The 22,236-nt window shown below is 44.8% G+C and overlaps 1 protein-coding gene across 1 annotated transcript in view; it reads left to right on the forward strand.

The window, feature by feature from the left end:
- Nucleotides 1-22,236, forward strand: part of LOC119162026 (uncharacterized) — a 67,202-nt gene that overhangs the window by 30,063 nt on the left and 14,903 nt on the right. Inside the window, exons 10-17 of the mRNA XM_075887781.1 lie at nucleotides 1,082-1,224; nucleotides 10,199-10,421; nucleotides 11,541-11,651; nucleotides 12,613-12,693; nucleotides 16,809-16,924; nucleotides 19,904-19,962; nucleotides 21,355-21,406; nucleotides 21,887-21,954. Coding sequence (XP_075743896.1) covers nucleotides 1,082-1,224; nucleotides 10,199-10,421; nucleotides 11,541-11,651; nucleotides 12,613-12,693; nucleotides 16,809-16,924; nucleotides 19,904-19,962; nucleotides 21,355-21,406; nucleotides 21,887-21,954 — 853 coding nt within the window. The remainder of the gene's footprint in view (nucleotides 1-1,081; nucleotides 1,225-10,198; nucleotides 10,422-11,540; nucleotides 11,652-12,612; nucleotides 12,694-16,808; nucleotides 16,925-19,903; nucleotides 19,963-21,354; nucleotides 21,407-21,886; nucleotides 21,955-22,236) is intronic.

Below are 22,236 nucleotides of genomic sequence, written 5' to 3' on the forward strand. Positions count from 1 at the left end.
ACTCACTGAAGAAATATATCTTGCCATTTGGACTCACTCGGACTTATACTCGTCAGAATTTTCCAGGGCCGAACTCACGCAGGCTCACACTAAAATTTTCTTTAACCAGACTTATTAGTACTCAGATCCACCAAAATGTTACTGACCCGGGCTCACTCAGGTTCAGACTTACGGCTCGATCTGAGTCTGAGTGATTCCGAGTGAGTCTACTCACGAGTGAGTTTGGTGACCTATAGTATAGTAAGTGTGAACAGACTTCATTAAGTGTTCGAAGTACGCACTAAGAACAGAATGCCGCTGTCGCGTTCTACTTCGCCTGCATGCTTCGGTGCGCATGCGCGTCCCGTCATATCGGTTGACCTCTCATGTCCCTGGGTGTCGCTTTCCTTGCTCCATCGAATTAGTGCTGTTATTTTACATAGCTAGCGGCTGTGGTGGGGCCGTCTCAAGTGCCAGGCGGGCTCAGATTGTTATTTTCACTGGTTGATTCTCATCAATAAGCATAGCTAACATCGCACAACCTCATGAAGCCAAGAACACAAAATTACGTTTTCGCAGGCCAGCTTGCCTTGTCGGGTTAAGCCAAGTTAAACTTAAATGAGTCTATTTGAATCGATGCTAGTGTGGCTGAAACTAATCAAACCTGATTGAGCACGGTATCACGTAATAGACAGGTGGAAGCAGGTTTAGTTAAGCCCATTCCGGCTTGATGTTTTCATGTTAAGCTAAGTTAAGTTTTCTGTACCCAGATGAGTCGAGATAAGTACAGCCACATCTAATTATTCATAGTTGATTGTGCTATCCTTTAGTTTAGCCGGGCAAAACTAGCCTGAATAAGGCATGCCCTAGCCCGGCGCTTGAACCGATCCCGTCGCAGACGGTATACGTAAAAGAACGGAACGAATTTCAATGGAGAGCTACTCCCAGTTGTTTTGGATACGAGCGGCGACCCCATGGTCTGCACACTTATGCTCACGCTTGTACATATGCGGCCGAAGTTAGTGGGAGTTGTTATAGCTCTGACTTGCAACTGCACGCGGAACGTCAATTTATATTTCATCTGTCTTCCATCCTTTTTTAGATTTCTTTCGCCGAGGCCGTGAAAAACTTCGTTCCCGCAGCCGCAAACTTTAACCGCTTCCTTGTGCGGAGTCCAAATTACGTTGACCTGCTGAATCGGGCATTAAATTACTGCCCCGCTGGAGCAAAGTGCTACATTACAATGTAAGTAACTTGGCGTGTAACTGGCGCTCTTCCTTCCTTGCAGAAGATGCCATAGATGTTCCCAGTACACTGTTTTTTGTGCATACGACTGACCGGTAAGGTTATACTGACTGAATTGGCCTCCCTGGCTCTGGCCTATCTAGTCGCCGGCAACGACCACAGGCTTTCAACAAGATAATGGTTTGAGCAGCAAAAGCGTTTCTTCTGGCTGATCCAAAGGCGCATAGATCTATCTATCTATCTATCTATCTATCTATCTATCTATCTATCTATCTATCTATCTATCTATCTATCTATCTATCTATCTATCTATCTATCTATCTATCTATCTATCTATCTATCTATCTATCTATCTATCTATCTATCTATATGTCTGTCTGTCTGTCTGTCTGTCTGTCTGTCTGTCTGTCTGTCTGTCTGTCTGTCTGTCTGTCTGTCTATCTATCTATCTATCTATCTATCTATCTATCTATCTATCTATCTATCTATCTATCTATCTATCTATCTAATCTATCTATCTATCTATATGTCTATCTGTCTGTCTATCTATATGTCTATCTATCTATCTATCTATCTATCTATCTATCTATCTATCTATCTATCTATCTATCTATCTATCTATCTATCTATCTATCTATCTGTCTATCTATCTATCTATCTATCTATCTATCTGTCTGTCTGTCTGTCTGTCTGTCTGTCTGTCTATCTATCTATCTATCTATCTATCTATCTATCTATCTATCTATCTATCTATCTATCTATCTATCTATCTATCTATCTATCTATCTATCTATCTATCTATCTATCTACCTATCTATCTATCTATCTATCTATCTATCTATCTATCTATCTATCTATCTATCTATCTATCTATCTATCTGTCTGTCTGTCTGTCTGTCTGTCTGTCTGTCTGTCTGTCTGTGTCTGTCTGTCTGTCTGTCTGTCTGTCTATCTATCTATCTATCTATCTATCTATCTATCTATCTATCTATCTATCTCTCTGTCTGTCTGTCTGTCTGTCTGTCTGTCTGTCTGTCTGTCTGTCTGTCTGTCTGTCTGTCTGTCTTTGTAGTGGTAACACAACTTTCGTTATGTTGTGTTGGTACTCCTTATAGAGAACCGAAGCTCAAGTTTGCGGAGCGATGACAACGCCGCGCGTGGCTCTGGCGGCGAGCTCTGGAAAACTTGAGGGTAGGCGCGGGAGAGGGCGCAGGCGAGTCGTTGTGTTTCGCCGAAACGGGAGCGCGTGCAACACGCGCGGAACACGTTCTGCAGCTGTTCTGCAGTCGGTACGGGCAACTTTGGCGCCGTGCCGTCAGCTTGGCGTGCTTAAAGCCGTGCAAAGTTTCTTTTCCATGATTGTAGAAGCGGCCCCACGAAAACGTTGGCGAGATCCGAAGTATTGTTGTCTTGTGGGCTGCCACAACAATGCAGACAACACCAAGGGATGCTCTCCACACGTAAAGATGTGTCATTTTCCCAGCAAGTCAAAGCTGGTGAACACAGCTGCGTTCGCGAAAGATAGAGCAAGCATGACACGAAAGCAAAAAAAAACTGAAAAACGGGGCGAGTATTTGAACTTGACTCGCTTGGGTAAAGCTCAGCTTGCTGCTTCACAGTGAAGTCAGCGGGTCATGCCCCCGCGGCACAAAGACATTACTCAAAAACTTCTCGGACATTTTAATGCCATGACCGTATATTTTGAGTTTTTATTTATCTTTAGCGTGCCACAAACGTTTGCACATGACAGTACGTGGCTGATACTGCTAGATACCACATCAAAACAACAATTATATGGTTTTCATAAACGTCAATGCAGCACATCGATCGAGTACGCGGCTCTATGTCGGCCGAATGAGACTTACCTCGATGCATATGTCGTACACGGTATTGTCCCGGATCTAAGAAATGCATTTCGCAGTGGCTCGGGCGTCCTCGTCTTCCGTCGTCTGCTGCACATCATAAACTTGACTAACGAGCTTTACTCTTGTTGTTAGATTCGCTTCTCAATCTTGTCCGGCTCATAGATCTTTATGAAGCCACACGGCATACCGTACATTGTGATGTGACTCAAACTTACCACGTGCTCTTTGCACGAGCACACAAGTGAGCGGCAGCGAATTGGCGGGAAGGGAAAACGCGCAATATATATTCCCTATTTCTACTTTTCTACCAAAGATGGCGCTGCCTGTCGAGAGTGCTACCGGGAAGTAGTTTTGAGGGAGGGAGGGAGCAAACCAGCAGCCGTGACTCACGCTAGTCACCTAGTCAGCAGCCAGGTGCAGGTTTCAGAAGGAATGTCTGAACAGGTCATCATCGCCGGTGACTCAAATTTAGTCCGATGCGCAGCGGCAATCAAAGAAAGGGTGAAAGGCGACAAGAGAGTTGCGATAGGGACGTTCCCAGGACAAACGCTGGGGACAGTAATGAGTCAAGCGGGTGAACAACTCGCAGCTAAAGCTAACAATCGCAACCTCGTTGTAATTGCGGGAGGGTTAAATGACGTCCTAAAAAAAAGAATCGTCAGGACTAGCGCCGACCTTGGCGAAAGGGGTGGATGACATGCGCACCGTGTCCCCCCAGGTGCAAATTGTAGTATGCACAGTACCGGAAGTACCAGTACGCAACATCAACCTGCAAAGAGCGGTAGTCGACGCAAACAAAGAGATATGGCGAATTAGTCGAGAGAAGGGTTTCGAGGTAGTGGATTTAAACAGGGAAGTGCACAGGTGGGGTGGATTCCAAAGAGACAAGATTCATTTCGATAAGAGGCTTGGACACGAGGTGGGCTGGCGACTGGCAGGACGCGCAGTAGCTTTTTTGGGGGGCTCACGGGCCCTTCGGAGTCCGGGGTAGCTCGTAACAGGGAAAACAAACAGGAGGACGCTTTGACAGGTAGAATTGCGAAAAACCAGAAAAAAGGTAAAAGAAAAAGGAAAAAGGCGCGTGTTGCAATTAGTTACATAAACATGCAGGGTGGCAGAAAGAAGGCAAAATGGTTAGAGATTGAGGAGCAGTTAAACAAAGAACAGATAGGCGTGTATGCGGTTACAGAAACACACCTTAGAGACTTGGAAGAGCCACCACATATTAAAAATTATGTTTGGGAAGGGTGTAACAGGACCATATCGGAAAGGAAAGGTGGGGGTGTAGGAATGCTAATTCACCGCGGAGCCAAATGGGTTAGAGTGAAACAGACGTGTTCAGAGCACCTCTGGGTTCTGGGCACAGTAGGTGGAAAGGAAACGTGGCTAGGGGTAGCCTATTTGTGGACGGGGAATAACTGCAGAGAAAAGAATCAGGAGATAGTGGATTGCATGAGTGCGGATATTAAGGAATTTGGTAATGGGGCCGAAATCATCCTTCTAGGGGACATGAATGCCCACATACATGACCTTGACGGATATTCAGACACCAATGGGAAGTTGTTACTAGATCTTTGCGAGCAACATAGTCTGGAGATAGTTAACACAGGGCCTAAATGTGACGGCCAGATCACATGGGAAGTCGGAAACAAGCAATCAAGTATTGATTATTGTCTCATGACTGAAGGAATTTACCACAAACTGACAGAAATGAGGATAGACGAGGAAGGCATTAACAGCTTGGGTAGTGATCATAAACGAATAACATTACAAATGGGATACGAAACTAAAAATACGAGCATGGAATCAAAGTCTGGCAGCTCGTATTTAAATGACAAACAAATAATAAATATAGCCGCAAGAGTCGAGAAAGAAGTAGGCGAAATACCAGGCAAGGACTGGGAGTATAGGGAGCTGTTACATCTAATGACGAAGGAGGTAGGGAAAGAGAAGAAAACCGTTTGCTGGAAAGGAAAAAGGAAGCCAAAAAGTTGGTGGAACAAGGAAATCCGGGAGGCGATCGAGAAGCGACGCGAAGCATCACGGGAGCATAGAAAGGCAAAAAAGGAGAAGCGGCCGCAGGACGAAGTCAAAAAAATATGGGAAATATATTTGGAGAAAAAATCCCTTGTACAGAAATTGGTAGAGGCAAAAATTAAAGGTGAAAGTGAACGCTGGATGACAGAGATACACGAAAAAAAGGAGGCCGCGCCTAGGATTTTTTGGAGCCACATAAAGGCGCTAGGTAGGAAGTCTGTCACAACGCAACAACATATTCTAGATGAAGGAGGAAATCAATTGGAAGGGTACGAAGCGCTAGGTTACATCCAAAAGGTAACAGCCGATTCGTTTCAAAAGAGCGTCCAGGGGATCTCCCCAGTGAGTAAAAGTGTGGCGGAGAAAGCAACAGAGGAAGAGCTAGTACTAGATAATTTCAACTGGAAAAAGGCCGAAGGAAAAATTCCAAAGCGCACTGCCGCGGGTTTAGATGGGATTCCCGTTAGCCTCATTAACGAACTAGGACATAACACTAAAGAAGCATTGTTAAAAGCAGTAGAAAAAAGCTTAAAGGACGGACAAATACCGGACAGTTGGCGACAAAGTAGAATGAACTTAATCTATAAAGGCAAGGGAGAAAAGGACAAGATTCGCTCGTATAGACCACTAACCATTACATCGGTACTATACAGGTTGGCGATGCAAGCAGTAAAAATGAAAATAGAAACATGGGCCGAACATAACGATATTTTGGGAGAACTTCAGAACGGATTTCGAGTCGACAGGCGGTTAGACGATAACCTGTTTGTTCTCACTCAGTGTATAGAAATATCTAAAATAGAGAATAGGCCCTTGTACGTGGCTTTTCTAGACATCACTGGGGCATACGACAACGTTAATCAGGAAATTTTGTGGGATATATTGAAAGGAATGGGCATGGGCGACGACTGTATACAGCTTTTGAGGGAGATATACCGAGAAAATACAGTTTGCATAGAGTGGGAAGGAATGCGTAGCAAAGAGAACGTTGAGGTTAGCAGGGGTCTGAGACAGGGATGTCCTTTGTCCCCACTGTTATTCATGCTGTACATGGTGAGTATGGAAAAAAGCGCTAGAAGGTAGCAACATTGGTTTTAATCTGTCACACAAACAGGGCGGCATGATGATTGAGCAGAAGCTTCCAGGTTTATTTTATGCGGACGATATCGTCTTATTTGCGGACAGTCGAGATGATATACAGCAGCTGGCGAATATATGCGGAAGGGAAGGTGAAGCTCTTGGACTAGGATTCAGTGTAACGAAGTGTGGTTTGATGGTATTCAATGATCCCTGTGATCAGACGGTGTCCATACAAGGCCAAGAAATACCGAGGGTAAGTGAATACAAGTACCTTGGAGTATGGGTAAATGAGAGTGATAGATACATGGAGGTACAGGAAAAAGCCTCGGCAGCAAAAGGAAAGAGGAATGCGGCAATAATGAAGCACAGAGCGTTGTGGGGATACAATAGGTATGAGGTGCTTCGAGGTCTGTGGAAGGGTGTAATGGTTCCAGGGCTTAGTTTTGGGAACTCAGTGGTGTGCATGAGGGCAGAGGTGCAATCGGGAATGGATGTAAATCAAAGGACTGTGGGACGCCTCGCGTTGGGTGCTCACGGGAAGACGACAAACGAGGCTGTAAAGGGCGATATGGGGTGGGCAGGTTTTGAGGCGAGGGAAGCGCAGAGCAAAATAAGGTTCGAAGAAAGGCTAAGAAATATGAAGGAGAGTAGATGGGCAGAGAAGGTGTTCCGTTATTTGTATAGGAAGAGCGTGGACACACAGTGGAGAAAAAGAACTAGAAGACTCACTAGTAAATATACGGCTGGTATTGTGAGCCATATGTCAACAAAGAGCGTTAAGGGAAAAGTCAGGGAGGCGGAGAGGATTTACTGGATGGCAGCTATGGAGAAAAAACCGGCTTTGAGTAACTACCGAAAGGGCAAAAATGAAATAAGGAGGGAGGCATTTTACGATAATTCAAGGGGAAGCGCTTTACTGTTTGAAGCGAGATCGGGTTGCCTTAGAACACGTAGTTATAAAGCAAGATTCAGTAAAGAAGAAAAACAATGCACATGCTGCGGGAAAGATAAGGAAACGGCGGAACATGTTCTGATTGAATGTGGAGATATCCACCCAGGTGTACGTTTGGGCACGAACCTACAGGAAGCCTTGGGTTTTAGGGACAACAATGGAAAGCTGAACACACCCGCGATTGAAATAAGTAAGAGACGGTTAGAGTATTGGTGGCAGAAAATTAGAGAGAAAGGACAAAAATAAATATTGGAAAAAAAAAATATGGACAGTGTGCCGTAAATGGCAGAGAACTTAAGCTGAAAATTTACCTTTTTTCCATTAAGATAGAATTTATCGAAGTAGAGGCATTAGGCCAACATAAAAAAAAAGGGAAAAAAAGATTTTTTTTTTTTTTGTCGAGCCTGGTGGCATACTTGTCACCACCCCGTTATAAAGGGGACGCTCATAGCATCCATCCATCCATCCAGCAGCGCCACCATGCGTTGCTTTGGCTTCCTATACACACGTGAGATTCGACAATGTGACCCATAGAATGTACTTTTGTTTCTGTTGTTTTCACTTGCTCGGTCTATATTGCAACGCTCCTTTCTCAAGTCTACTTATCACTCCATTACGCGTGTAAGTGCTGCCCTGCGCAACCACGCCTATTGACTAAAGAACCATCGAGATAACCCGATGCGATAACGCGCACAACGGGAACATTACAGATTCTTTTGGAAGTTACATTGCCGCTAGCGATGACGCTAGAATATTCGACGGCACGTGCATAAATGCCGAAGTGCGTCACCGCTTGTCCGTTGGTCGACGGCTGATCGCTGCTATCCGTGCCAGTGTGTATTGCTGTAATCTGATTTTCTACTTACCGGGCACAACTGCGACCGAATAAATAGTTTCATCTTGGACGTACTGACCACTGTCTTTGTCAACGTCACGACTACGTGATATTTATCAGTTCGTGCGAAATTAAACGATGAGCAGGAAGCCTATAGCGCAGCGTCCTTGTCTTTTTTTTCTAAGTCCTTGTAAATTGCACGTACTCACACTTCATGTGTTCTGTACAGTACAGTAATGTACAGTGTCAATTTTTATGAAAGGGAACACGGGGGCACGTGGCCTGCACACTCCGGCGGCTGCTGGCAGCGCGTTCAAGCGGGAGCGATAGCAACCACACTTTCTTGTCGCGTCATCTCGTGGTGAGCAAAACAACCGTTCGTCGCCGATCAGGAACCAGCGGCAAGATTGTGACCCCCCCCCCCCCCCTTCAAGGCGATTACGCGAGAGTCGGTAATCGCCTTGAAAATGGAGGGGTTGCAATCTTGCCGTTATATATCAGCAACGAACGGTTGTTTTGCTCACCGTGAGATGGCGCGAAAAGAGACGGTGGTTGCTATTTCTCCCGTTTGAACGCGCTGCCAGCAGCCGCCAGAGCGTGCAGGCCACGTGCCCCCGTGTTCCCTTTCATAAAAATTGACACTGTATGCACTCTCCTAGCCTACAATTTCTGCAAGTATGCAAATTATCACATGCATATCATGACGTTACTTAGATTATAGCGGCACTTATTAGTGATCGTTCTGAGAAGCTACGTCTGATCTCGAAATATGAGGCGTAACTTCTCAAAACGATTACTAATGCGTTCTGGCTAAGCGTAAACCGAGAATCGTGACTGTAGTCTTCCTGCGTGAAGTGACCGCCGCCATCGTGCGAGACTTGGCGTCGATCTAGCGCAGTTCGTTGCTGCGCTGCTGTCACTCGGTTCGCCGGCTGCCTTGCACAGGGAGACAGTGTCGCAGCTTCAAAATTCATTCATATATTCGTTGGTATGCACAACACAGTTGCTGATTTCTGTACTGTATATACAATAAAGCAATATCAGCGTGTTGTGGCTCGGGCGAGTTGGTTATTCATGAACTTAGCACATATGAAATGTATTAGCACGGCACATATGAAAATGAAAGGGGAAATATATTAGCGTCTACCTTCCTGGCTGTCTCCGTCGTCTTTCTCCTTTCATTTTCATATGTGCTGCACTAATACAAGCTAAGTTCCTGACATCATCGCTGGTCGTGTAGCTCACATAAGAAGGGGGGGGGGGGGGTCGCAACGCCGCCAGACGATGCTCGCGATCCGTCAAAGGTAAAGACCCTGGTAATAGGGACTCTGGTAACAGAATCCCGAGTGTATAACGCAGCATATAATTCTTCTGCATTGCATCCCACTTGTTGTTTTTCTTACGTCACCTGCCAATGCAACTTTTCGGGGTGTAATATAGACTGGAAACCAGATTATTGAAAAACGCTACGATGTGTAGCGATGCTCGTTCCTAAACCGCTAGAACATATCACTCACTATGCGCGGAACGCTTAAACCGGTATGCAGATGATGAAAACTACAAACGCCGCCGGTTTTATGCGTTTGTAGAATATGGCCGAGACTGTATCACTGTAAGATAACCGTATCTAAGGAAGTTCAAGATCGTCGTAAAACGTCGCTTCGAAACCAATAAGGAGGAATCGAGAACCGCCGCATACACAGACTAGGTGACGTTTTAGGTGACGTCAGCGTAAGAAGAGTATAGACAAGCATGGACGTTAATTGTTGCTAAGCGTCCATGACCGATAAGCTTCCCGAGGCTTTGCCTCGATAGGAGTCCATACAGGTCGCTCCTAAAACGATCATTTGCTGAGAAGCTTAAGCACTAATTTACTCTTATGTTTATATGTGGCTACTAATTATATGCATATCTGGTTGATGTGCATACTTTACAAATGTATATATATATATATATATATATATATATATTGTTTACGTATATTTTTTTGTATGTATAATTGTGTATTATAATTATGCATATATGTCGCCCAATTGTAACCCCACCCCTTATGTCATACCCCCCTTGAGGGGGCCCTTAAGGAAATAAAAAGTGAAGTGAAGATAATGTGATTCCACAATATCGTTTAAGGAGCAACATTTCATGACCCCCTTTAAGATGTCTTATTGTAAATCTTTCTTTTCCGTGTTTTTCTTCCAATTGCAGGGACGAATTTTACGTGTTCATATTCTTAGACACAACACTGAGGATTGGAGGTAACTACGTTGTGAAAGGGGTGATACCTGACGACGTGAGGCTGCTGTGGTGTTCCCGCTACATCGACTGGATGCTGCCGACCGCGATGGCTTCTTCTGCTGAAAATTACCTGCAGAAAACTTACTGGCCGTTCGGTCTCAAGAATCCCAAGGACCCCAAGAATCCGCATTCGGTAAGAAACGACTATAAATGCGTCGGTTTAGCACCGATGTCGGCGGTGGGCAGAACTTACTGCTGGTGACTTCTAGGGCCTGTTTTGCAATAAGATATTATTTTATGGTCCACTTTTAATATCTCCATAGGCATAATACACCATGCTTCCAGTTTTCACTGGAAACCACAAATTGTTGGGTGAACGTGTCATGGCTGCTTTAAATGCGCGCATTCTTCATCTTATGAAGTCCACCCGATGAAAAGAAATTACGGAGGAACCTAGGTAATTTCGGTGACGTGTGAATAAGAGTGTTACTTGTTGTTGTTGTTAGTACGGCTGCTTTTTTATTGAGTGTATAATCGACCAAATGAATGTGTCGACAAACAATCCTATAACTTCTGGGGTTTAGCATGTCAGAACAACGGTATGATCATAATGGACGCCGTAGTAGAGCTCCAGAAATTTCGGCCAGATTTCATCCAAAAAAGTTATTGGGTGATTCTGTTGTTTGAAAGTGTAGAGTAGTACTTATTACATCCATAAATATGAATCAAAAGTGGACAAAAAAAGAATCGTTTGCGTTTGTGTGATCTGGTTATGATGCTTTACTAAATAAACTACAGCGAAAAGTGTTCCTTCTAGATGCTTCTGTACGGGTAACCCTTGGGAGTCTTGCAATTTAATGGCGTATGATGCCGCTTATTAAGACGAAAGTGTATGTCGTGGTCCACAGAGACTTCAGTGACGTATTTCCTTCACGGAAATGACGTCGTAAAAGATGCGCATTATCAGATGGCAGAGGTAAAAATCGAAGAACTAATTCCGCTCACAGGAGTCGAGCCCATGATTTATCAGTCGACTACAACAGATGCCGGGCACGCTATCCACTGCGCCACGGTCACATACTCGGGAGGCTTTTCGAACCCACACTCGAGCTCTCAACTTCGAATTTGCGGTGACCACAAGTGATAAGACAAGCTAGCGTTTTCCTGACTCTGCTTGTGAAACGCGTGACCCATGCTCACTACTACCACCTGCTCTGTTTGCGTTAGGCTTGTGTGATGAAGTACTCGCCGCTTGAATGGTACCGCCAAAATGTAGTGACACGTCTCGCATTCACGTACCTTTGCTTTGCAGGCTTTTACAGTCGGCATGCAGTTCACGCAGATGTTACTCGACGCCTTTGCCCACTCGTACGCTCTCTCCATTGCTTCCAGCGAGAAGTCTCGAGCAAACTTGTATACCAAGGTGAGTATAGGGAATGTTTGCCGAGCACTTTGACGAGCGCGTCCACCGTTGCTGTGTTTGCAGGTAAGAACTCAAATACGTAGCATTTCTCGCTTAGATACCTTCAGCTTTCTGAAACATTAAAAACAAATATTTTTCTTCCTATGTCAAATGCTATACCTGTACTAGTAATGGAGCAGCGTTGCGCTGTTTTCTTGGACCGTGCGTGATTACGTGGTACAGGTCTTCAGATTTTCGATTTCTAATGTCGATGAGGGCAGAATGACGTGGATGCGCAGTGCTTTTGGTTGTTCTGCTCACTTCCAAGTGCAGTTGAAATCTCGACGAGCAATAAGTAGTGTGCTGAATTAGGCGCCATGCAACAGTCCCCCCACCCCCGAGTCCCAGCCACTTAAACAAAAAAAAAAATAGTTTGTGTAATGCAAACGCCAGAGTCAAATTTTTGGAGCTGGCAACCTTCCTTGGTCACCGTGCATGTTTTGACGCCGCATACTAGTACGACAGTGGCAGCGACCTCACAACATGTTGCTATTTGGTTCAAAGTGAGGTTACAAGAAAATAACTAAAAAGTACCGAAGTAGCCGAGACATTTATTTTCTACTGCGATCGGCCTAAAAGTAGCCGAATAAGCGCAGTGTGGTCAAGCCTGGCAACCATGTACTGCAAGTGGCTGTATTTCCATCGACCGACGTTCGAACGTTAGCTCGATATCGTGTACCATTATGACTTGTTGCTATCGCATTCACTTCTTCGCCCTTTCGGCGGAACAGGGGATTTTTCAAAATTTAAAAAATAAGTTTCCTTCCCCATCAACTCTCCCCTTCCACACCACATACATAGCCGCATCGATTGTGGCAGCAGTAGCCGCACTTCAGCATCTGTAAACGTATCGTGGGCTGTATTCAGGTCAGGCGTAACCGGTAGCGGCGACTTTTTAATCTTGGATATTCCCTCTTCTTAGATGCTACAGTTGGATTACATGGCATTCTACCCGAACTCATCAGACAAGCCGAATCAGGACATGATTACTAAACTGAACTCGGTAAGTAAGCCTGCCTTTATTTACCATTGACTATGGGGTCTATAACACCAGCATGAAAGGGGATAATTTCGCAAGTACACCATCTGTATCACTGATGCAGTATAGGAACTATAGTTAAGGCTCTGATCACAGTGGTGCTAGCCACTTCTTCTCTCTTGATACTAATGTTATTTTATGTTTGTTATGCTTTGAGCGGCGCGTGCCCGCCTAGTTTTTTTAGGAGAAAACTGTTTTGCACTAAAGTGAGCTTGTTAGTACAATCGTGTGTGCAAGTTCTCCTTTTTCATCCTCTATTCACTTGGTCGTATACTCTCAAGGTGTATTAAGCGACCCAAATAACAGCTCTTCTATCATCTGCCACAGCATATGCAGGGCGCGCCATTGCAGAGGGGTGTGTAATGTCTTAGCGTATCGTTTTTATTTAAAAAGCTTAAGCGTCCGTCGTCACTTTCTATGGTATTCTTGCATCTCGACTTTCAGAGCGCTGCTCTCAGAGGGAGGGAGAAACTTTATTAAATGTTTATACAGGGAGTAGGCGGAAGATGGCCCGGTCTGGGACGCTCCTCCCAAACACTAGGTCGGCTCCTCACTGATAAACCTATTGGAGACTGAGGCGACTCGGCCTCAGTTGACCAGGGCCTTTGGCTCGCCAGGACGGAACAGCCGAGCAGGGCTGCCTCCCAGTATTTCCCCGTGGGATTTTGTTTTGGCGTGATGCGAGGGGTCGGCTGGCATGCCCACACCATGCGGAAGATGTCCGAAGACGTCTCCGCCCAGTGCGGGTATTTTCCTGCATAGGCAGAATTGAAATATTCTAAAACTACCGGACACACCAGTGTTTTGATGCAAAAGGGCCGGAGTAAGCGTTCTTCTGCCTTTGTAAGGCGCTTACATGGTTTAGGCGAATGTGTATAATTCAGTAATTTTTCTATATGTTAGAACCGGATTAAGTTTGGGATTCATTTCGGAAGCGTCTGAATATGTTACCTGGAGAGTGAACATGAGAGCAGCGGACTCTTCCGTTTAATTGGCTTCGAGGCCTATATGAGTTGGAGCCCATAAGATTCTATATGGTACGCGGGGGCTCCGACGTAATTGCTATTTTGTAAGATGCGGTATGCCAGGTGAGAGACGTAGCTGTGTATACTCTGGGACAACTTTCTGTGGTAATGAAGGGAAAGATATACGGAACCAAAGTGGCCGTGCGCCACCGCTGAAGAATGTAGTCCCACAAATGTGTCGGTGTTTTCCGCGTGAGGATAATAAAGAAAACAACATTGCTTTATTTCCTAAGGGATGATGTTTATAAAGCGACACTGAACAAATCAAGAACATATTAATATTTGTTTCACTTCGTGAAGCGTCATTTTGCGTTTGTGCACATCTGAAAACGTCGCACATTTTAGGTGCCCCTCACATTCAAAATGGCGTCTCCGTCTTTAGGTGAGCGCTCGTCGCTCTCCAGCTATTCCGACGACTCGCTGAAGGAGCTTGTGTCGAATTTAACTTACGAATGGCTGTGTAAGCAGACGTAGCCAGTTCTATGCAGTGGTACCATTCGAACACGGCCAGCATTCGAAAAGCGAGTCGAGCCGGACTATTTGGCGGAAGAGCACATGTGCTGTAGCTGCGCCCCGCATAGCTTACCCTTCATTGCCACAGAAAGTTGTCCCCGAGTGTAGAATATTTATGCTGGCCCCTTTCGAATTTGCAATGATGAGCGAGTCCCGGTCTGTGGCAGCTAGCGTGATTTCCTCCGCATGTGTTGTGTACTGCGCTCTGAATGTGAGGCCATTCACCGCGACGTTTCGATGGACGACTGCGACTTTCCCTATATACCTGGCATATACCTGGCCTACGACGCATCGTAGGCCAGTTCGGGAAGGTTAGAAAGTATCACTGTTGCTTTATAGTTCCCTGGCCACGTTCCTCGCTTCATTTTAGTCAGGGCTGCCTCCAGGTCATGGTGTCGGTACGGTTGATCCAGCTCTGCGTTCTTGAAACCTGCATACGAGTATACATAGGCCCTTGGGTGTCATCTTGAACAAGAGATATTGATCGCCTAGTTTGTATGCTGATTTTGAGGTGTCTCCGTCGAAGGCATAGATAGCCTAAAATGACGGTTAGAAGGGCAAGAGTGGGGGCTAGTTGGTTGAACATTGTTGAGACTCACACCGCGCTGGAATTAAACACACAAATAAAAGACACACTGAAGCACAGGTAGGACACACACGAGCGCGAACTAACAACTGTTTATTCGATGGAAATGTGACACACACATATATAGGTTGAAAGGAGAGGTTTTTTTTTTTTTTTTTTCTTTTTCTTTTTCTTCTTTTTTTCTCTCCTTTCAACCTATATATGTGTGTGTCACATTTCCATCGAATAAACAGTTGTTAGTTCGCGCTCGTGTGTGTCCTACCTGTGCTTCAGTGTGTCTTTTATTTGTGTGTTTAATTCCAGCGCGGTGTGAGTCTCAACAATAGATAGCCTGTTGAAGAAGTTTTTGTGTCACGGCTCTGGCATCGGATGAAGGCACAAAAGAGACGCTAAGTTATCCGGCCGGACCTTTGTCTAGCAGCCGTCTTGCATCGGTCCATGCAATTCGAGTCGGTGAGCTGGGCTGCGTGCTCCGCTGCCCAGCTCACCGTTAAGTGATTCGGCAATTCATTTTTTTTTTCGAGTGTCTCCTTTTTGTTTTGCAGTAACGGGCTGCAATTATCGAGCTGCTCGTTGTTATTCGCGGGGTATTCCGATTTCTTGCTATCGCATTCGTTATTCTGCCCCTGACGCGAAATGGCGAACTTTCGAAACAAAAATGATATATAAATATTACACTATTCACAGGTCAACGTCATAATGAATGCCATAATGGGCATAATGTGTAAGTGTATGGATGACTCTGGCGCTTTGGTGACACTGGAGTTTCAAGCTAGAACGCTTTGCCCTTTACCAATATAGAGCGTCGGTAGTGGCATGAAACATTGTGCTGCATGCATCTTCACAATTATATGTTTAAAACAAGAAGCGTATCGTCCCTCTTTTGATACGAGCTTTTTTGTCATCGGAGTTTATTATTGTGAAATTATCAAAGTATTCGGCTATTTGAATTCGAGCTATTCGTTTTGTTGTTTGAAATCCTCGCATTTTCGCACACGCTTACTTGTCTCGCACGAATGTTGATCGAGTGCGATCAAATAGCTTACTGCGTTTTTTTGTGTGTGTGTTTTTCTCTCTACAAGGTGAGATAAGGGCGTGTAAATGGAAAGTGCGAAATACTGAAGTGCTAAAAGCTTACCGCTGACATTGACACCGTCCTGTTATGAAGAAATAAGTGGCGATGAGTAGATTGCGCCTACACGAAGGGTAGTGAATACGAAAAAGGAACCACTCCCTCCTCTTTAAAGGCCAACTCCGGCGACTTTTCGACCATGTCAAGGCTATGGTGTTTCTATGCTCCTGAGACACTCTTGTCACGAGCCCAATAGCTGAAATTCTCGAGAAATCGTGAAAATAATTTTAATAAGCAAAAATGTGCGATACCGAAACCGAACCGAGTGCCCTGTCTGCGTATGACGTACTATTTGGTAGAGCCGGAGGCCGTATACTGGTTCCGCCAGCGTGGAGTATGAAAACTGTGAAAGCCAGTCGAGCGAAGCACTGGCCAAACACCACAGAGGAAGAAAGAAAGCATTCCCGGGCTATACCCGTGCCGAACACCGCCACCTTGTGGAAAGCGCAATAAACGCTGTGTAGCGGCCAAAGTAGCGATGCCATCGGTTGCGTCACTTCCGTTGACATGCCAAACGGGACGTCACACAGACAGTGTTGCCAAAAATTCTGGCAAGAAAGGTGATCTTTTCGAGGCAATCTTTAACATTCATTTGCAAACGATCAGTGCATCACTCAAACCTGTGATTTGGCATAAAGGACTAAAATGTGAAAGGGAACATACCCAGCGAATTTCATTGAGATTCATTGACCTCGAACAATCGCCGGAGTTGGCCTTAAAGCGCAGAGTGGCTTAGGAGCCCTTGAAAAAAAAAAAGAAACTTAGTCTTCAGTGCAACTGCTCTGGCACATCGCACATTCGCTTTCCATCGCCTCTCTTCCAGAAAATTGTTCCTAGCGACGAATTCAGCCTGGTCTCCTTCTTCGATAACAGAAAGGAAATTTTTTCTAATTACTGGAAGAGTGCGGAGACAGATCTGAAAGACGGTTACATTCAACGGTGAGTTTTCCATTCTTTGCGATGCAAGCTCAAAAGTGAGAGTTCGAACATGTCGCCCGCAAAGTAGCTGTCCCTAAAGGATAAGCGCGAAAATTCGGAGAACGGGGAAACAGTATACACATGACGATTCGCTTATATCACTACAACCCTTCGTAATCCGGCGCGCGTAGCTGTAAAGAAGGAAAAAAAAATGTGGAGCTGACTAAGCCTCACTATTGAAATATGTTTTGCGCTCTCACTCGGACTTGGACTCGCCAAGATTTTACGGAGCGGGACTCACTCGGGCTCGGGGAAACTTTTCTTCAACCGGACTCACTCAAGCTCGCCAAAACACTTTTCACCCGGACTCACACACTCAGACACACAGCTCAATCTCAGTTTGAGTGAGTCGACTCACGAGTTCGCTAGCGTAGAATTAGCTTTCTCGATCTTGCTGTCGACGCTCTTCAACACCTCCCGTAGTCCGGGCTGCTCTTCGCGCTTTTTTGATTTATGAGTGGTCGCAAACCAGTAGGTTACCTTCTTTTTTTCTTAAATGAAATGACAACATAAGATGTATTTGCTATCATGAACTTCCCCATAAGAGTTGGCGGGAAGGAGGTCGAGGCATCCGCCTAGGTAATTCGCGCCTACGATCAATAAGTATTGAAATGATATATGCGCGATACTGCTTTGGTGTACGTGTGAGTATAAACGCGAATCCGGGTAAGGCTGAGAACACTGAAGACGAGTTGACAGGAGTCTGAAGGCACAGCTCGATCTTTCGGTGAACACGTGAAAGGGGTCGTTTTTTCACCGATGATTGAATTCCGAAGTTCTTACAGGGGTAATGAACCGATTTTTTTTTTCAAGAAATCATTGAATAGTCTCAATCAGTGTCGGAGTTTGTTGCTTCGCGAGTGAATTGCCGTGAGAACGTGTCGAACCCGTCACGAACGAGCGGAGTTCGTCTCTCGCTTCAAGCGCTTCCTTTCTTCTCTCGTCCCGACGAGCCTGCGGCAAGCTACACAGGGAGGTGGGGCATTGAAGGGAAGTTACGTAAGTGTGCGTCATCACTTTGCGCGGGCGTTATGAAACGCGGTCGCTCTCTCCCGTTATTTCCGTGCGTGCGTGTGCTTCAATGTTTAATGTTTGAAGACTATGCACCGCCGCGTGGTGGCGCTCCGTGGCGTGAAGTACATCTGATGCATCTGATGATGATTTGTGTTGGTTACTGGCCAATTAGTGGCGTAAAATCATGGTGAGGGGACACGGACCTTGCGAATAGTGTCCCCCTTGGGATTTATCTTTCGTACGCACCATGCGACTTTCTTGACAGTTAGGGATAGCACACTGTCAGTAAAAGCAACTCTGAAATCTTGAGCCTTTCCAATGCGCAGATAAGAAGTAAAAAAAAAATAACACTGAGAGCTACTTGTCGTGTTAAGTTAGAAACGAACTTCGTCATGCTAAGTGCGTTAACGCTATTGGTAGCTCAGGGTTGTTTTTCCTTCACCTGTGTGACGCTCATGCTCGTTTTTTTTTTCTTCAAAACAATTAAGATTTTAAATATTGTACAGTTAAGAGTATCCATGTATAATTAAGAGTATGGGGGGGTGCAAAGCCAGCCTCATAACATTGACATAAGAGAGAGGGGGTGCTCCGAAGGAATTTTGCCACCCCAGAAGGGGAATCCATGCCTGCGCGCGCCCATGAGCACAAGTAAGGGTTCCGGCTAATGCATGGCTGCTTGCGCTAACCACCTTATGCGACAAATTTATTTTATTCTATTCAATCCCGATTCCATTTTTTTACATACACAAGAAAATGGCGCAGACCCGAAAAGTGAAACACTGTTCACTTGACGGGAATGATGGCCTTCTTACAAGGCATACAACATGGCATGTATGCAATATAAAAAAAATGGCACTTATACGAAAAATACCACTCGATTATACGTTTTTGTTTTTATGTAAAATAAACGGAATTCGTAAACATGTAAAAAAATATCAAACCGCAATCTGTAAGCGAGAGAAAAAGAAATGAGCACAATATAGAAGTGCATATAAGAAAGGAGAAACGCGCAATATTGCACTGGTATAATGTATTGAGAAGACACACAAAATGTCTGTTTTCTTTTACCGGTAGATTCGATAGCAATTTCACGTCAGGTCCAGTAGATTAGAAGTTTGTCATACCTCATAATTTCTGGCATAGCCCCGGGACGGCTTTAAGCTCTCCCATAGTAGAGTACCCTGTACTCTTAAATCGTTACCCACTTTTTCTAACCCCCCCCCCCCCCCCCAGTAGATTAGAAGTTTTGGAAGCCTGTTACAGAGCATCTGCTCGCTCATATGTAAACGTGCATATGGAATGGTTCAGTTTTTCATTATTCTGCCTACAATAGATCTGCTTTTTTTGTTCTTTTGGTTGGTAAAACCCAGGCGCGAGACGATCCGTAGCATTTCAGAAAGATCTAGCTCTATACGGTGACCTTTTTAAGAAAGGAGGAACTTGCACTTTTGTACTGAACGTCTCCTGCTTTAAGGGGGGGGGGAGGGGGCTTCAGATATTCGAGTCACGGAGATCACGCATTGCTTAACTCTCAAGCAAATTAAATGTTTTGAAATATTAGGAGGTGTCCCTTCATGGAAGAGTGTCCACTTGCAAGCAGAGGCCCTCCCAGCTTTAACACAAAAGGGAGGGAAGGGAGGAAGCCAAGACACACTCGACCCCCTCCTATTATTTACACGTGTGTGCACAAGAAGACAACAACATAAGTTACTGCCTTTCCCACGTTTATTTTTAATTTTTGTCTAGCGTTCTTTTCTCTTTGCAAGGAATAACGCCTCACGTGTAAAATTTGCGCTTCAGTGTAAGTCTATTTCGTGCGTTTTGCAAGAGACGCAATCGAGGCTTGTGACGACAGATGACCACAAATTCTCCACAGTGAATTCGATAGTTGTTCAATCGTGAAGTCGTGTTTTCTTTTATGTCCAGGTTCCCCATGATGTACAGCGACGACGTCGGCTCCTACGACTACGGAACAAACCTGATGTGTACGTAGGCAGGAATTTGAAACCATATGCAACGTCTCTGCACATATGCTATATAGCTCATCGTGATGAGGGGAAAGAGTACACGTTATCGCGGTTCCCGTCGAAGACGTGGCTGTGGTGCACTTTGGGGTTGGCTTTATTCGGTGAATTGGTTCGGAATTGGCAGGAGGGAGTGGTGCTCGAAATCCGAAGCGGTCGTGGACTATATCAGCAGCGCGACTTGCTCCGAGGTGCCCGTTATTATAAATTTGTTCCTCCGACTTTATGACGTTGCTTGATCACTGCATCAGTGTCGATTAACCCACCGCCTTCGCGTCGACGTCTTCTGCCCACGCGCTCAATACTTGTAGAAAAGGGCGTCGGGAATTTGTGACAACCACCGATTAAGTGGTCAACAATAGCGATTCGTGTATTTAATCCTCCACACGTCTTGCAATTTAGGCGTTGGAGATGACGAAAAAGGCCTCACATGTTCCTCTTCGCAATGTTTCGCAGCATTGCGCTCCCCCCTCGGATAAAAATCCTAGTAATAAGCCGTATTCATGCGGTGTGCTACTAAAAATGTTACCTGAAAAACTTCTGTGCTTTGTGACGTAGCGAGAGATGATAGTATAGCATGGTAATTGATGGTATAGCGTACACCGAGGACACGGACAAACGAAGGCACATTCGAGACATCACATCATGCGGTGTCTTGTATACATAAATGTGGTGTCTTGAATGTGATGCGGTGTCTCGAATGTGCCTTTTTTTTGTAAGTAGCAAGAGATTAGCTCGAAGACTCGAGGTTGGGTCTCCGCGCGCGCGTGGCGAGTGTTTTTTTTTTTTTTTTTTGGTTGTCTCATGCTGTCGTCACTTCGCGCAAACACAGGCACAGCCGTCTGTGAAACAAATTGAGCGCTTGCTTGCTTCAAGAAGTCTTCCTCCTGTTGTTCTTCGAGCGTCTTGTTGACGATATTGAGGGTGGAGCATATTAGGGACCCGGAATGTCGTATTCCGTCGCATGCTGTCGTCACTTGTCGTAATGCAGGAAATACCACGTATAAAAACAGAAAAACAAGGGAATGAGTGAGAAATAGAAAGAGAGATGAAATAGGAGTAAACAGAAATGGAGAAAAAAAATCGAAGAAATAGTAAAATTGAGGAAAAAAGACAGAAAACCGAAGATGGAAAAAAAAAGCTGCCCAGCTATGCACTTTTTTCAGGCTTGGCTGCACTAGTGTGATGCTGCATTTTTTATTCATTTTTCGGTCATTTTAAACCGTCTTCCTTTGCGTCATAACTGCCGTGCTTCAGCTGGAAACGTGTTATTATTCGTATACATCACCTGTCTTTATCTTCTATTGATTTTATTACTTGTTTTCTATGACGCTTATCAATTTTGTTTCGCAGTCATTCCCTTCGGAATGTTCAGACCATCGTTCTACAGGGACAGCACGGCCTAGTGAGTATTGCTTTTGCTTTGCAGTGCACTCGACACGAAAAAAGAGCAGGGGGTTGAAGCAGGAGGGAAAGAGTGGTTAACCAGCCGTGCAATAATAATAATAATAATAATAATAATAATAATAATAATAATAATAATAATAATAATAATAATAATAATAATAATAATAATAATAATAATAATAATAATAATAATAATAATAATAATAATAATAATAATTAATCTTTGTTGCTGATTTCCCAAGAAAGTATAGCACACATATCAGTCCCGTCAAAGCCACATATATAGCGCTTGAGCAGCAGTGCCTGACGGTAGTGTTTGCATTTCGTGTATGCGAATCAAGGAAGCACTGCAGACCCGCAAAGAAACAACCCTCTTCTCATTCCACTGCAGCCTAAAAAAAAGATAAAGTGAACACTGACCGATATATACTGCAGCTGTACTACACTGAGAGTCTTCGTTTTTTTTTTTCTGTTTCAGCATGGGGAATTACGCCGTATTCGGTTACTACGGCTCGAAGAACATCCTGAAAATGCTGAACAATGCCGGTGAGTTGGCATTGAGACGGCGGTACTACGTGTATAGGCGCATCGGAGGGCCCCTAATTACAAACTCTGAACACACATAGGGCGAGGACGTTATTCTCTGCTGGCGTTTCCTTTTTCGACGCAGTTCACGATGCCATTAGTTTGTTCACGTGACGTTATGAGAAAATGAGCTCTCTATTCGTTCATAAACGAGATATATACGTTTTGTATTATCTTCTGTTCTACTTTGTCAAGCAGCTGCACTCTGCCTTGTTTCGCATTGCTATTGCGTATGATAAAGTA

The sequence above is a fragment of the Rhipicephalus microplus genome, chromosome 3 (assembly GCF_043290135.1).
Source record: "Rhipicephalus microplus isolate Deutch F79 chromosome 3, USDA_Rmic, whole genome shotgun sequence".
NCBI classification, from domain to species: domain Eukaryota; kingdom Metazoa; phylum Arthropoda; class Arachnida; order Ixodida; family Ixodidae; genus Rhipicephalus; species Rhipicephalus microplus.